Source organism: Dendrobates tinctorius, unplaced genomic scaffold, assembly GCF_039654945.1.
Source record: "Dendrobates tinctorius isolate UK_male_01 unplaced genomic scaffold, ASM3965494v1 ptg000090l, whole genome shotgun sequence".
NCBI lineage: Eukaryota > Metazoa > Chordata > Amphibia > Anura > Dendrobatidae > Dendrobates > Dendrobates tinctorius.
In genome coordinates this window covers 2,165,210-2,181,758 of record NW_027361758.1, presented here as the reverse complement: position 1 = coordinate 2,181,758, position 16,549 = coordinate 2,165,210, and the positions used below count along the sequence as shown (strand labels likewise).

Here is a 16,549-nt window from a genome sequence, read left to right as displayed (position 1 = left end):
GCAATGATATTGCTGATCACACATACACATGTCTCCATCTCAAAGCCACCCACTTTGAGATACATAACTATCCTTCAGGATTCTGCCACTCATCCGTTCTCTTGGGACATCCACACAGCGCCCCCTAGTGGACACAGTGGTCATTACACCACAGTAGCCTTAGGCTGTGTGCATACATTGCAGAATTGCTGGGGAAATTTCCACGGGAATTCCTGAATTGATACTGACTGCTGAGCTGTGTAACTAATCCTTTTCTGTGTGATACTGACTGCTGAGCCATGTGTCTAATCCTCTCCTGTGTGATACTGACTGCTGAGCTGTGTATCTAATCCTATCCTGTGTGATACTGGGCTCCCCCTGCAGTCTGTGTCAGAGGGTGGTCTGTGTTGGCACGGTAATAAATTGTGTTATTTCCAGCTTTACAGAAGGACGATAACACCATAGAAATGATAAGAATAATAGGCCAAATTGTTTGGTGAATTGGAACGCGCGAGGTTAAAATTTCGCCTCACAACATAGCCTATGACGGTCTCGGGGTCCAGACGTGTGACTGTGCAAGATTTTGTGGGTGTAGCTGCGACGGTGCAGATGCCAATCCCGGACATGCACACACACATACATACATACATACACTTTTTCCCCATTATGTACCTAGGGGCAAAATTGTTTGGTGAATTTGAACGCGCGGGGTTAAAATTTCACCTTACAACATAGCCTATGACGCTCTCGGGGTCCAGACGTGTGACTGCAAAATTTTGTGACTGTAGCTGCGACGGTGCAGATGCCAATCCCGGACATACATACATACGTACATACAAACATACACACTCACACACACACACGCACACATTCAGCTTTATATATTAGATGTACGGCCCATAGTCCTCCATATAGTACAGTATAATGCACAGCCCATATCCTTCATATAATATAATGCATAGCCCATAGTCCTCCACTCAATATAACAACAGCCCAAAGTTTGTATGTTCTCCCCGTGTTTACATGGGTTTCCCCTGGGTACTCCAGTTTCCTCCCACACTCCAAAGACATACCGATAGAGAAAATTAGATTGTGAGCCACAATAGAGACAGTACTGATAATGTCTATAAAGCGCTGTGGAATTAGTGGCACTATATAAACGAGTAAAATAAATAAATATCCTTCATATGATATAATGTACAGCCCATAGATCTCCATATCGTATAATGCGCCTCCACATACTGTATAATGCTAAGCCCATAATCTTCCATATTAGTATAATACACAGCCCATATCCTTCATATAATATAATGCATAGCGCATAGTTCTCCATTTAGTATAATGCACAGCACATAGTCCTCCATATAGTATAATGCATAGCCCATAGCCCTCCTTATAGTGTAATGCTTCTCCATATACTGTATAATGCAAAGCCCATAGTCCCCAATATTAGTATACTGCACAGCCCATATTCTTCATATAATATAATGTACACCCGTAATCATCCATTTAATATAATATAAAAAAATAAAATACCTACATTCCTTCCACTCCCACGCCGTGTACTGTCCTCTTCTGAAGCTGACAGCTGACTTCAGCAAGCAAGCGACGGGAAAGCATTACATCACTTCCATGTGCTCCAGTCATGTGCACGCCAACGCTTGTGACCGCGGTTATTACGGCCTTGGCTACATCCTGTCCTGCCCTAGCTTTGATAATTTTTATGCCTAAAACTGGAGTGAAAATTGTAAAGCTGGGTTCACACGTAGCGGAACTCTCGCGGAAATTACCGCGAGAGTTCTGGAATTCCATTCCGCGGGAAAATCGCATTTTAAATTTCCGAGATTTTCCCACAGAAAAACTAGCATTTTGCAAGCGTAATTAGCTTGCAGAATTGCTAGCGTTTTCCAAGCGATCTGCAGCATCGCTTGGAGAACTGATTGACAGGTTGGTCACACTCGTCAAACATAGTGTTTGACGAGTGTGACCAACTTTTTACTATTGAGGCCGCCTATGCGGCATCAATAGTAAAAGATAGAATGTAAATAATAATAATAAAATAAAAAATATTGTTATTCTCACCTTCCGACGTCCCGCGCAGCCTTCCCGCCTCTCTCGACGCTCCCGGTCCCAGTAATCCTTTGCGACAATTACCACCATGATGTCTGTTCTCGCGGGATCGCGACTTCTCGCGGTCATTCGCGATGATGTCGCGCGAATGACCGTGAGACTTCGCAATCCCGCGAGAACGGATGTCATCGCTCGCAAAGGCTTACTGGGACCGTGAGCGTGAAGAGAGGCGGGAAGGCTGCGCTGGACGTCGGAAGGTGAGAATAACAATATTTTTTATTTTAAATTCTTTTTTTTACAGGGATATGGTACCCAAAGCCCGGAGGACAGTCTCCTCTCCTCCGGACCGTGGGTACCATCCGCAAATGTTCTGCTTACTTTTCGCATGGTGTGCACAGACACATGCGGAAAGTAAGCAGAACAATGGATTCCTATGGGTGCAGGATCACCGCGATTCCGCAAAATTAATGAGCATGCTGCGTTTTTTACCGCGAAGCAATTCCGCCGTGGTAAAAACCGCAGTATTAGCACAGCATTGCGGAATCCCATAGGAATGCATGGGATGCTTATTTTTCGCGTTTTCGCGGCAAAATCGTGCGGTAAAAACCGCCGCGGAAACACGAAAAAAACGCCATGTGTGAACCCAGCCTAAAAGTTGAAATGTTTCTGCACATCTCTGTGTTGCACACAACGTCTGAGACTATTCAAAACTGTTTTACACAAGTTTACAACACTATTCTGTATTGCCTCTTTAACCTCAAACACTTGTTCACCTACACTTATAACTTTTAATCGGTGCTATATGCCAATCAAAAGCTTAAATTGTTGCCTTCTTCCTTTTTCCAGTTCTAGTCAGCAGAGCTCTTAGGGTACATCCATACTTGCTGCAGAACTTACACAACAGAAAATGTTTAGCAAATCCACAGGGGCAGCAAATTGTGCAGAAATTATGTGCTGCAGATTTACCGCAGACTTTACCCATTACATTGCAAAAGGTGAAACTTGCAGTGACAAGCCACAGCCTAAAATGACATGATGTGGATATCAAATCCACAACACCAGTCGATTTACATGATTTTTTTTTAGCAGCATGTGGATGACCTTTTGCAAACCGCATGGCGCTTTTATTGTAATATTCAGTGTATTTGACCTGTGTAAACATACCCATATGTGTCTATAACGTACCCATAAAAGGTAAATTACAGTACAAACAACATATTTCACGGCCCCGGAAGAAGCTAGAGAGAGAAACGCGCGTCGGGGCGAGGGGGACATCACCAGACCACCTATATATTTTCTCATCATTGAATCCAGGTAATTATTTTGACAGGATATGCATGTGGCTTTACTCTTATGTGTAGGACTACCAGCTTCACTATAAGCACCAAGGCTTTCTCTTTTTTTTATTCTTTGGGAAACTGTATGGATTGCCATTAGACTTGTAAATATACCTGGTTAGATCTGATTACATTTATAAGTATTGCCCTCTTTTTTGCAAAAATATTATATTGATCATGTTTTTGATCACTAAAAATGTATATATCTTTCTACCAGTAAATAATTTCTTTTCCTGGAATTTTTCATTGTACAGTAGGTCAATGGTTTGGTGCCCTCTACTGGGTATTTCCAACAAATATTGTCTTGTACCTATATTTTTAAGCATTTATCAATAAAAGTTTATCTTTTATTTTCAAATCTATGGCTCTCTTGATGTTGTCTGCTTCTTAAAGGGCCAGTCACACTAAGAGATATCGCTAGCAATATCGCTATAACTAGTGACGTTATAGCGATATTGCTAGCGATATCTCTGTGTGTGATACTTACCTATGACCGGCTCCCCTGCTGGTTATCGCTGATCGCGCGAGAACGTTCAGGACCGTTTTTCGTTGTCAGCTTCCTGCTGGGGCTTCCTGCTGTGAAGACGAGCGACGCGTGGACGCGGGCGGGAGGACGCAGGATCGCCTAGTCTGACAGGTAAGTAACGACCCCCGTCCCCTGCGATGTCGCTAGTGAGATCTGCCTGTGTGGCAGCTCACTAGCGACCACTTAGCGATGCACCAGCGATCCTGACCGCGTCATATCGCTGGTCGGGATCGCTGGTACATCGCTAAGTGTGACAGTACCTTAATTGTTGTAGGACTTCTTGTGGTTGATATTTCAAGACCAACTGCAGAGCTAACACTTGATTGTGATTTCAGGCGCTGATGCCTTTTATAAAATACCCCAGAAACATTGAGCTACCATGGAAAGACTGGGACAGAAAAGCACAGAAGTCTGGACAGAGGCACACAGTTTACAGTGTGAATGGAGATCAATATACAGGAGAATGGCTAAATAACCAAAAGCATGGTGAGTCAAGAAATGTGTACAACACTTACTCTTGTAAATGCTGTTAGAAAACCAAAATAAAGGAAAACTAAAGTAGCAGTGAGCAAGAAGTACTGCTCATATTGCAGAAAGAGCAATGTAGCGTTATTGGCTGCTGTGAGAAATGGCTCCAGGACTTTTACAATTATTTTCATGCATCTCCACAATAGCGTCAACATCCATCATTTTCTACATTGCTCTTACCTGCCATATTCATAATATTTATTTGGTACCCCAGAATATTTTCCTGCTGAGCAAACAAATGTTTATTGCAAAACTTTTCACTTGTGTACATTAATATCTTCTTTTAAATTGTGATATTTTAGGCAAAGGTACTTTTGTTTGGAAAAGCAGCAACTCTGTTTATGAAGGAGAATGGAAATGTGGAAAAAGAAGCGGCTTTGGGACATACAGTGTGCAAGACCCCAACACTGGACAATATGTAAAGGTGTATTCTGGAAGCTGGAAGAATGACAAAAAACATGTATGTTCCTTTTTTTACACAAAGAAATAAGATAGAAACAATACATTTAAATGGGTTGTCCAGTTAAAAATAAAGTTTTCCCCTATCTTCACGACAGCTAATAACTCACTGGGACTTGCACCGATTGGCGGATTGGGGAATTTGAATCCCTGACAGGTAACTTCTATCTTCATTATAAAATATAAAAAGGTGTGGCAGGCCTGACACCCGATTGTCGCTCCTTTTTGACTATGGGGCTGCTAGAAAAAAATTAACACATAACTCGGCAGTCCCATAGGTAGTGAATGGCGCACAGGTCAGGCATGTACACTGATGCCCCATTCTGATGCGGACAAAATTTCCCTGTTCTGCTTATTGGTGCGGGCAGGGCCGGACTGGCCATCTGGCAATTCTGGCAAATGCCAGAAGGGCCTGTCTGGTCGTGGGCCACCTTGTCTGCTGCATTGTTATTTGAATCTGCATTTTCAAGACGCTGATACTGTTAACAGTTGTGACTGAGTACAAAGTAGCTGGCTCCATCACTTACCCCAGCAGGCTGTGGGCATCTCCTCTGTCTGCGATCTGCTGGAGGCCAGCACCAACAGGGGTCATCGGCGGATCAATGACGTCACTGCATCGTGCCGCCAGCATCCACTGCGAGAATGAATAGAAAAGGAGATTGTCGCTGTGGAGGATGAGCTGTTTGGATTAGGAAAGTATAGTTTGTTTTTTGGGGGGGTTGTGGGGGACCCTCACACTATATAGAGCGCTGTGAGTTGAACCATCATAGTATATAAGGGGCTGTGGATTGGACCACCATCCTATATAGTGTACTGTTGGGGGACCATCATACTACATAGGGGGCTGTTAGGAGGACCATCATACTATATGGGGGATTGTGGGGTGGACCGTGACACTATAAGAGGCTATGAGATGAGTTATCATACTATATGGACGTCTGTTGGGGGGACCATCTTACTATAAAGCGGACTGTTGAAGGGACCATCGTACTGTATGGTAGGCTGTGAAGTGACCATCATACAGATGTGAGGTGGACCATCATACTATTTAGGGGGCTGTGATGTGGGCAATCATACTATATAGGAGCTATGAGGTTAAACATCATACTGTATGGAGGGTTGTTGGGGGTACCATCATATTGTATAGGGGCTGTGAGAGGTACCATGATAATATAAAAGGATCTGTGAGGTTGACCATCATACTATATGGATGGGGTGTTGGGGGGACCATGATACTATATAGGAGGCTGTTGGAGGGACCATCATACTACTGTATATGGGGGTTCTGAGGTGGACCATAATACTATATGGGGGGTGTTGGAGGAACCATCATACTATATGGGGGGCTGTAATGTGGACCATCATAATATAGGGGACTGTGGGGTGACCGTCATACAGTATTGGAGCTATGGGAAACCTTGGGGGATCTATGATACTGAGGAGGGACTATCTATCTTACTGTGTAGGGTGGTTGTGGTGGACATCATACTGTGTGTGATGGCTTTGGTTGACATTGTACTGTGTGGAGATCTATGGGGTATGTTATACTATGTTCTGGCTGTGGTGACCATTATACTGTATGGGGGGCAGTGGGGTCCTCATACTGTATGAGAGAGTTTGGTGGATATCACACTTTATATAGGGGCCTGTGGTGAACATCATACTGTGTGGGGGTCTGTGGTGCCTCTCATACTGTATGGGAGGCTGTGGTGACAATCTTTTGTGGAGTGCTGTGGGACATCATACTTTGTGTAAGGTTTGTAAGGCAATCATACTGGGTGAGGTCATCATACTTTATGGGGGCATAATACTCTATGGGGGTCATGAAAGGGGTATCAGAGAGTGAGACCACTTAGACAGTTATTTTGCCTCTAAGGAAGCCACTGCAGTACATTTCCTAAAATGTTGGGACATGTATTCTTCTTTGACTGTGACATGATAGAACCTGCACAATATACTCATATATGATCTGCAGAGTTCTGGTGTAAGACTGATATCACCATTATATGGTCACCGTATGGCAGTAATATCAGTCTTCATACAGTGTTTTTGGTCACAGTAGTTTCCAAGCTTGAAGTTAGAGTCTGCAGTGACTCTATGTGACTGCTGACTTCTTAATTCTCCCAGAGCTCGTGCGCTGTGAGGATTCTCCGCTGCTGGTGCTGGGAGCTGGTAATCATGTGCAGTGGTGGAACTTGAACAGCATGGGCCTCAAAGCAAAAGCTCTAATGGGGCCCACAATTATTGCAAGTCTTTAATAGCATTGGTCTTTTTATATAGACCAAAGAGACTTTTTGGGTCCCCTAGGCTCCAGGGCCCGGGTGCAATTGCAACCCTCGCACCTACTGCAGTTATGCCCCTGATCATGTTACCACAAGTATGAGATTTGCATATGCGGTCATGTGCTAACTGGACGGCATAGCTCAATGCAAGTGAAATTAGCAAAGCCGAGTACAATTGGTCAGAATGTGGCCGGAGGTGTGAAAATCGTGGTCACATAACGGCCGCTCCCAATGCCGGCACCGGAGAATCCTCACAGTGTGCACTATGAGGATTCAGAAGTCTGACGTTACATACACCCGTTTAACAATCAGTATGGTGGTATTATCAATACCGTATATGCTGGTAATATATGTTTATAGTTTCTTGGTATTTGTTTGTCATATTGCAATATTATTATTTTAACATTATAATTATTTAATCTTAAATAGTAATATTATTGGTATTATTAGAAGTATTGGTCTTGTAGGAAATCTTGTTTTCCTCCAGGCAGGGTAATATTAGTAATAGATCACCATCTGGGTTTCGGGGGCAGGGACATCATTAGCCTGTGTAATTTCAAATGCCAGGGCTGAATTTCAGTCCTAGTTCATCCCTGAGTGCGATCAACTGATTATTACCTGTCCTATGGATAGGAGATAACTTTTTTGTAACTGGACAACACATTTAAGGCTTTATCCACAAAAGCATCAAAGCCTCCTCCTTTTTGACAGATCTAGAATAGATTTATTGTCAACAGGCCACAATACAGCTGAACTGAACGGATCACTTTGTCTTTTGAATTTTACAGAGGTTTCCCTTATTTTACTAGTTAGAATAGTTATGTATACTATCTGTTCCCACCTATTAGCAAATGCACACGTAGCGTATTTGGTGCAGATTTTTTAATTTGTAATGTCATCAGTGAAAGATTGTTGTTTTTTTTTTATTTCATGTTAGATTGCATTAGATTTAAAGATGTCATTAACAAATTGGATAAATATTCAAATGCAGAAATTGGCATGAAGTCTGGACTTTAAATTCCACGGCATGAAACTTTTTTGTGCAGAATTTATTGCTGCAGCAATATCCATGACAAAATGTGTATGTCTCACATGTGGATATTCCCAAACAGTCACTGTGCTGTAGGCCTCCTTCACACGTCCGTGTTTTCATTAGGTCTGGCATCCTTTTTTTTTTTTTTTCACGGATACTACATGTACCCATAATAACCTATGATGCACAATTCCGTGTTTTTACATTTACCATGTGTCCATGCAAAACACATGGAGATATGTCAGTTTCCAGCAGCGCTGATGACAAGGACCAATAATAGTCTGTGGGTCCTTGAAAAACACGTACAGCACACGGCTGGCATCCTTGTGATGTCCGCGTTTAAAATTGCAAATTATAGGAGAAGCTTTGTAATTTCTTTCTTTGTTTATCCATCCCAGAAAAACACTAATGACACATTGATGGTAAAAACGGACACATGGAAGGCACTGATGACAAACTGATGACACACCGATGACACACTGATGGAAAGCACTGATGACACCGGTATCATTTTTTCACGTAGGTGTTTCACACGGACTTGTGAAGTAGGCCTAAGCAACAAAATCGGCAGCAAAGTTGCCACTGACAAATCCACCCTGTTTGCTGTTACCCCAAGGCAACATAAATCTGATGGAACAGAACATAACTTATCAATCATATGCAGGAGTAAAGGTACTGTCACACTTAGCGATGTACCAGCGATCCCAACCAGCGATATAACGCGGTCAGGATCGCTGGTACATGGCTAAGTGGTCGCTAGTGAGCTGCCACACAGGAAGATCTCACCAGCGACATCGCTGGGGACGGGGGTCGCTACTTACCTGTCACACTAGGCGATCCTGACGTCCTCCCGCCCGGCTCCACGTTCGTCGCTTGTCTCTCCATAGGAAGTGCCGCAGGAAGCTGACGACGAGAAACGGTCCAGGACGTTCTCGAGCGATCAGCGATGGACAGCGGAGGAGCCGGTCGGAGGTAAGTATCACACACAGCGATATCGCTAGCAATATCGCTATAACGTCACAAGTTATAGCGATATCGATTAGTGTGACAGTACCTTAACCCTTCTCATCTACATCTCATGCTATAGGAAATTACCAGCATATGCTACTTTTATTTTTTCAGGGTTACGGGACTTATTTCTTCACAAATAAAGAGTATTATGAAGGCGACTGGAAAACTGGACAAAGAAGTGGCTGGGGCAGAATGTATTTTGCTAATGGAGATATTTATGAAGGAGAATGGAGTGAAGATAAATACGGTGGCCAAGGGATGTTACGGTTAGGTACATCTTATTTTTATTCTAGAACACATTATCTTCTAATATTTAAAGTACATTTGCATTTAAAGAGAATTTGTCTCCAGGTTTATGTTGGACCATCTGAGAGCAGGAGAAGGAACTCTGATTCCAAGTCTGGGACACTCCCTGGGCTTCTTGCTGTGGTTTTGATAACTCAATGTCTTTTCTACTGCAGCTCTGCTAGTCCTCTCACTGATCTCTTGCTATGTAGCCCAGAGCACCTATTATCCCTACCCCACACTATTGATTGTCAGTTTGTTGTCTATGCAAAATATAGGCCGTAAGCTGTCAATCAAAAGTTTCAGCAAGGGTTATACAAAGCTCATCACTTAAAGGTACAGCAGAGCTGCAGCAGATCAAACAGTAATTTGATCAAACCTACTATAAAAAAAAAAACACAGTTAGGGACATACCTCTGTCCTCATTTCATGATGATCTCAGAAAGAGAAGCATCAACCTGATGACAGATTCCCTGTAATTTTTAGAAATTAATTAGACAAATGAAATTATAAGGTGTGAGCAGATGGTTGGGCTCCTCAAACTTTTATGAACTGGGAGTCGAGTGAATGCTATTACCTCTCTCCAAAATAATATTTTTCCATTTTGAGGCAGCTGCCATGAATGAAATTTAAATATATTTTCACATTCTGTAATTTTAAAATGAAAATTGCCCTCACTGACCACCAATGCCTTAATACTTACCTAAGATAAAAGAGAGTAGCATCTCCCGACGACGCGTGAAAAAGCAGCAGCTGTACACTATAGCCGACAGCTTGCTGCATCAGCAACAATCGATGTTGCCACCAGGCCTGGCCATCTAATCCTGTAGATAAGGATATCAATAGTGACCTTGGTATCTAGATGGTTAACAGAGCATGGGGCTCTCTCTTTAACCCCGTCAGCACCCTTAAATCACATTTGTGTGGTCCTGATAGTCGCCATAGCGATCCAAGGCCAAGTAATGCCCCTAGGGTCTGCTGGCTATAAGTGGCCTGTTCAGAAGTTAGCATTAATTTAGTAGTAAAAATATCATTTTTCTTTCCTGTCATTCCATTTTCCGTCAATTCTTGAAAAACACCTGAAGGGTTAACAAACTACCTGACTGCAGTTTTGAATAAGTTCAGGGGTGTTGTTATTTTAAATGGCATCACTTTGGGGAGTTTTCAATATATACCGTAGCTCCCCCAAAGTAACTTCAAAACTCAATAGCTCCTTAAAAAAAATAAGCTAAAAAAATTACTGTTACATTTTTAAACCTTCTAACATCTTAACAAAATAAAAGGAAATCAAATGGTGTTGATGTAAGGTAGACATATGGTAAATGTTATTTATTAACTATTTTGGGTGGCATAACTATCTGGAATAAAGGTACGATATTATAAACATTCAGAGTTTGAAAATTGCTCATTTTTATTTCTTTTTGTAAATTTTCTGGTATTTTCATAAATAAACACAAACCATATCGACCTGAATTTACCACTGTCATAAATTATAATGCATCACAAAAAAAAATAAATCTGAAAATCAATGAGATATATTTAAACATTCTAGAGTTATTGCCTCATAAAGTGACACATGGCAGATTTGAAAAATTTGTCTTGGTCACCAAGGGGTTAAAGTGTTTGGCTAATAAAATGTTGTATGTTGTCCACATACATCAAATGGGGAAAATGTTAAATCTCAGTGGTCCAGTTTGTCCTGGTACTTACTTTTCATTTAGTAGGCAGTGGCCTGCTAGGTGGGGCTATTAGCGATACGTCTGCTGGAGGATACAGAGTCATCTTTTATAAGTGACTTGTAAAGGTTGCCGTCTAGTGCCATGCCTTTCGTGGCTGGTTGGTAGACCCCCCACACCAATGCGTTGAGATCTTTGCTCTATAGTCTTTTCCTAACATTCTGCATATATTTACAGCAAATGAAAATCGCTATGAGGGTTCCTGGAAAGGAGGAAGGAAACATGGCCCTGGAAAGTTCTATTACCTTGACAAAGGCCAATTGTATGAAGGAATATGGGTAGAAGATATTCCAAAGTGTGGGACTATGGTGGACCTCGGGCGTGCAGAAGCATCAAATCCAACAAAATATCCAATTCCAGAGGTAAAATGTGTTTATATCTGCTTTTCAACTGATGTGTATTCTCCAGCTTACGAATTTTTTCTTTGCTACAAAGGAAATGACTAAACAAATATTCAACTGACAACTCCTTGTAGGTGACTTCTCTTCCCTAAAAACAAATGGAACAGGCATGTTGTAATCCATCTGCCTGATCTTTCTCTCCCCCGACATCTGCCACCAAAAGAATGTCAAGATGTCCCCATACACATTAGATCATTGGCACGTTTGGCTAACATTAATCTAATGTGTGGTCAACTTAAGTTAAAGTAGCCTTAAAAAAAATAGCTTCTTATGGGATAAAATTAATAAGCAAGCCCAATTATTACCCTGTGAATCTCCCACTGCTGGTACATTGTGTCACGATGACCCGTCCTGTGTGACGCGACCCGCAGGCCGGTAACTAAAACAACAAGACGCGGCACGTGATACTGTCCTGTGTGACACGGCCCGCAGGCCGGTAACAAACAACAAGACACGGGGAAAGGGAAAACAGTTAAAACAGTGGGCCCTGCGATAGGGAAAGGGGACGTGGAGACCTCCTGCATTCGTCTGAGTCAGTGTCCCTAATGCTCCTAACGTTCCCTATGCCGGTTCAACACCGGGCGCCGATCAGGAACCTGTCGCCCTAGCACACCCTACACCTATCCCTTGCTAGGGAGCTGGGTGGCGCAGGCACTGGCCCACCACTGTACTAATACACACTAAGGAAAAACACAAACAGGGAAACACCACTTAGCTTTACTCTGTTGCACTTGCTCCTGGCAACAGAGTCCACCACCAGAATGCAGCTCTCCTCCTGAATCGCTGCCACCAAGCTCTGTCAGAGCTACAAGGAAATCCCCTATGACTCCTTCCACACCAGGGCTAAGACAATGCTGCAAGGAACATTCTCCAGCTCCTTCCTCCACCAAGGATGGTTGAAATGAACAATATCACTAACACTGATTGCAACACCTGTGACTCTTTTATAGCAGAGCCAGAGCAATCCCACCTGCATTAAATCATGTGCACTTAACTAAAGAAACAAGAGTGCAATGATGCTCACCACCACCGGGGGCAAACTTAGAACAGAGGACACCACAGTGCAATAATCCTAATGGCCACCGGGGGGCAAAAACCAAACTTAAGCACAGCTTAAGAAAAAAAAAAGGTTACCTGTGCTTTTTATCAGTCCTGATCCAGCATGGATCATGACACATTGTCCTCTGTGAAGTGGTGACTGCTCTAGTCATTGGCTGGAACATTTTTTTGCTTGCAAATTACAGTACTATACCTGAGAACTGAGTTTTTTCTAATCCTATACTCATATAACAGAAAAATATGGGCAGATTTTAGGCTATCTTTGGATTTTTAAATTCTGAGGCATTCCTATTCTCTTATGGAACTTCAGCAGATTTTCATCAGGTTTTATCCTTTATATTACCATGTAAGGTTAGGCAGACTTTGATCTCATAAACCACTAGTTTCTGAATCAAAAAGAAAAAGCCCATTACTTGCAATGTTTTAGTGAATACCATGGAACATCATGTTATTACTTCTTGATCGATCTTCTGAATCTGCTAGCTTAGCCCTTGCTTGGTCCATAACATCATCAAGGTTGTTGCATAACATCTGCTGTGGAATTATATGCTTTTCCTAGGTCTCCCATTTTTCTCCAGGATCAAAGATCTATGAAGTTTTGAACCCTAGTGGCAATATCTTTTTGTTGGCCAGTCTTAATGATCGGACCGCAGGTGTAAGATGCACCTAATTCAGTAAGAGGCACACACCACTTGATGATTTAGGTGCACCCAAGAATTGGCGAGCACCTCCAGTCATGGTGTGCAGCACATTTCTGGCAAAATTTATGCCACTAACCTGGAGTACATTCTAATAAATTGGCAAAACTGACTTAAAAACGGCAACAATCGCAAAGTTTGTGAACAGCTTTGAGTTGCGTAAAAAAAAAAAATTGTGAAAATTTGAAGATGCAGCAGAAAACTGGCGAAAAAAAATCCTTCATGAATCGGGACCCAAGTCTCCTCACGCACAGGAGGCATTGCAAGATGTGTAGCATTTATGGTGTCTGAAAAGGTCTGGGTCCATGATTTAAACTTGACCAATGACAGATTTTTCCATCTAATTTTAGCAAAATAGCTCAGGCACACAATATACTAATAGTTGGGTGTGTAGTATTGCTGGCTGATTATTTTAGGGTTATTTATTCTCCTACTACAAAGCTTGGGTGCTGAAATTAATATGCCACTCATTGCTAATCCCCCAGTCACTGCCATTAAGGTAAAGTTAGGTTAATCTGATGGCCAAAGACTAGAAAACCTGTATATTACTTTGTTTTCACCCCTTAGTCACGGGGCCAATTTGTAAAATTCTGACCAATGTCACTTTATGTGGTAATAACTCTGGAACGCTTCAACAAATCCCAGTGATTTTGTGATTGTTTTTTTCGGGGCACATTATAATTTATGATAATGGTGAATTTAGGTTGATATGTTTTGTGTTTATTTATAAAAAATGTCAGAAATGTGACAAAAATGTAAAAAAAAAATTGCAATTTTCAAACTTTGAATGATTATCCCTTTAATCCAGATAGCCATATCACACAAAATCATTAGTAAATAACATTTCCCACATGTCTGCTTTACATCAGCACCATTTTTAAAATGCTAATTTATTTTGTTAGCCTTTTAGGAGGTTTAAAAATGCAGCAGTAATTTTTCATTTTTTCAAGGTAATTTACAAAATGTATTTTTTTGAGGGACCTATCCAGATTTGAAGTGACTTTGGGGGTCCTATATATTGGAAAAAGCCAAACGCTAAACAATTTTAAAAACAGCACCCCCTGACATATGGAAAACTTCTGCCGGACAGTTTATTAACCCTTCAGGTGATTTTCAGGAATTAATGCAAAGTGGAATGATAGGATTGAAAAAGTGTTTGTTTACCACCTAAATGTCGCTAACTTCTGAACTGACCGCTATAGCCGGGAGACTCTAAGGCCGCTATTTGGCCATGAACTGCTATGGAAAACATCAGGATCACACAATCATGATCTCGGTGTGTCAATTAGATTAAAGTGGAAGCCCCCACAATCTATTAACCATTTTTTTGATGTAGTCACTTTTGACAGCAGCAACTAAGGGGTTAAACAGATATGGACGTTGCCAACACTGATCGTTTGTGATACAGCAAGTTGTCAGCTATAGTGTAGAGTTGACAGCTACTAGATTGTCACCTGTACGGGGATGATATTCTCTTATATCTCAGGTCAGTAAAAAGACGTATTGGCTGTCATTAAGGGGTTAAAGCATCTTGTGTTACGCCCAATAAGCACCGTAAAGTGCTGGCCACGAGGTGTCTCCCTTCTGTCTAGTTGTTGTCCTCTTCCTGTCCTATAATCTGTCTCTGGCAGCAGAAATACCCAGACTGATAACATGAAGTGCATCCAGGTCTTTGCCTTTCTGCTAGTGTCTTCTTTACAGTCAAACTGCAAACAGACTGTTATGAGCGGTGGAACGCACTAAATAAAATTAAAATAAAGTGCGTTCACCGCTCGGGGTCCACCGTGCGGTAGATGGGGTAACCGCTGCTAAAAGAGGCAGGACACTCAGGCGGTAATGTGCACAGGGTTTTAGCTGCACTCCGTGCACTAAAGCAGACTCTGTTATATGCACAGAGCTGCCAACAAAAACATAAATACCGCTGAGTCTGTATAGGGTCACAGACTTCAGCGATGTGGACACGGTATTAAAGGTCACAGAAAAAGCCTTAAACACCAGGACTATCCCCTATAGACCTACCGTAAAAAATAAGGTACGAGGTGTCGCAACTGCGAACACCCGGGAGGCTGCAACCGCAGCGCGGCGTGAGCGGAGCTGCAAGCAAGGCGCTGCAAAGACGCTGGCGCAATGCAGGACGCTTAGCTGCTGCAAAAGGTATTGCTGGAGCGCGCTGGCGCTAGCGCTGCTACTGGCGGCTGCCCAATCACTTACACAATCGTAATATCAGAGGGAAGGGGTTTCATAATAAGTCATTCACCAGTCCAAGCATCCAATACCAAACACACAGCAGCAAGTATGAAAAATACTAGCGCATGGCGGAACAGCCATGCGCACTTTTTATAGTGACCGGGACCTTCCGGAAATCTCTAGAGCCCTGAGCTGAACCAATGGAATCAGGAGCAGGACCTGAGCACCTGACTCCTGAACTCCAATGGGAGCTTATTCCAGGAGCATGCTCAGAAGCTGGCTGAAAGGACTTAGCCTCTGGAGACAAATGTGAGGATCTGGATCTCTGCATAAGTATGGCAGGACACAGATTCCTAACACAGACATATCAGAGAGGCAGGATTTCAATTCAGAAAAGACAAGTCACTGCACAATGGAAACTGCAATGCATGCTGGTAAGTGAGGTAAGGGAAGTTCCAGCAACCATAGTGCTGACAGAATGCTGATATGGAGGAACTGCCCACTCAAAAGGAGTGAACGGCGAGTTACAGAGCATGAGAATCAGATCAATTCCTAGACATATTATACTATCTGGTGGAAAATGCAGCAACAACATATTTTCACTCTGCTTTTTGAGCAACGACAGGAATGCTCTAAATGTGCTTGGGTGCAAAACTGTTTCTGGTCTAAGGGACACATTAAAACTTAAATGAGACCTCTATAGCATATATAAATGGGATTGGGGTCCTCCACTTGTGGCACGCTGCTGTGTGTGTATTCATGTGATGTAATGTGAGTGTATTAATATACTCACCTACCGCTGCTCTCTCCGGTGTCCAGCGCCGTTATTCTACCCTTCTCAGTGACATCTCTTCAGGCTGTCCGGGTCATGCTGAGGCTCCATAGGCTTTCATTGTAAAAGACACTTATGGATCAAGCATGTAGTGTTATTCATTAAATGTGTAGTACACACATTTAA

At 42.4% G+C, this 16,549-nt stretch overlaps 1 protein-coding gene across 1 annotated transcript in view; it reads left to right on the top strand.

Moving 5' to 3' along the window:
- Positions 1-16,549, top strand: part of MORN3 (MORN repeat containing 3) — a 45,988-nt gene that overhangs the window by 12,299 nt on the left and 17,140 nt on the right. Inside the window, exons 2-5 of the mRNA XM_073585985.1 lie at positions 4,248-4,398; positions 4,743-4,900; positions 9,337-9,496; positions 11,424-11,608. Coding sequence (XP_073442086.1) covers positions 4,254-4,398; positions 4,743-4,900; positions 9,337-9,496; positions 11,424-11,608 — 648 coding nt within the window. The 5' untranslated portion in view covers positions 4,248-4,253. The remainder of the gene's footprint in view (positions 1-4,247; positions 4,399-4,742; positions 4,901-9,336; positions 9,497-11,423; positions 11,609-16,549) is intronic.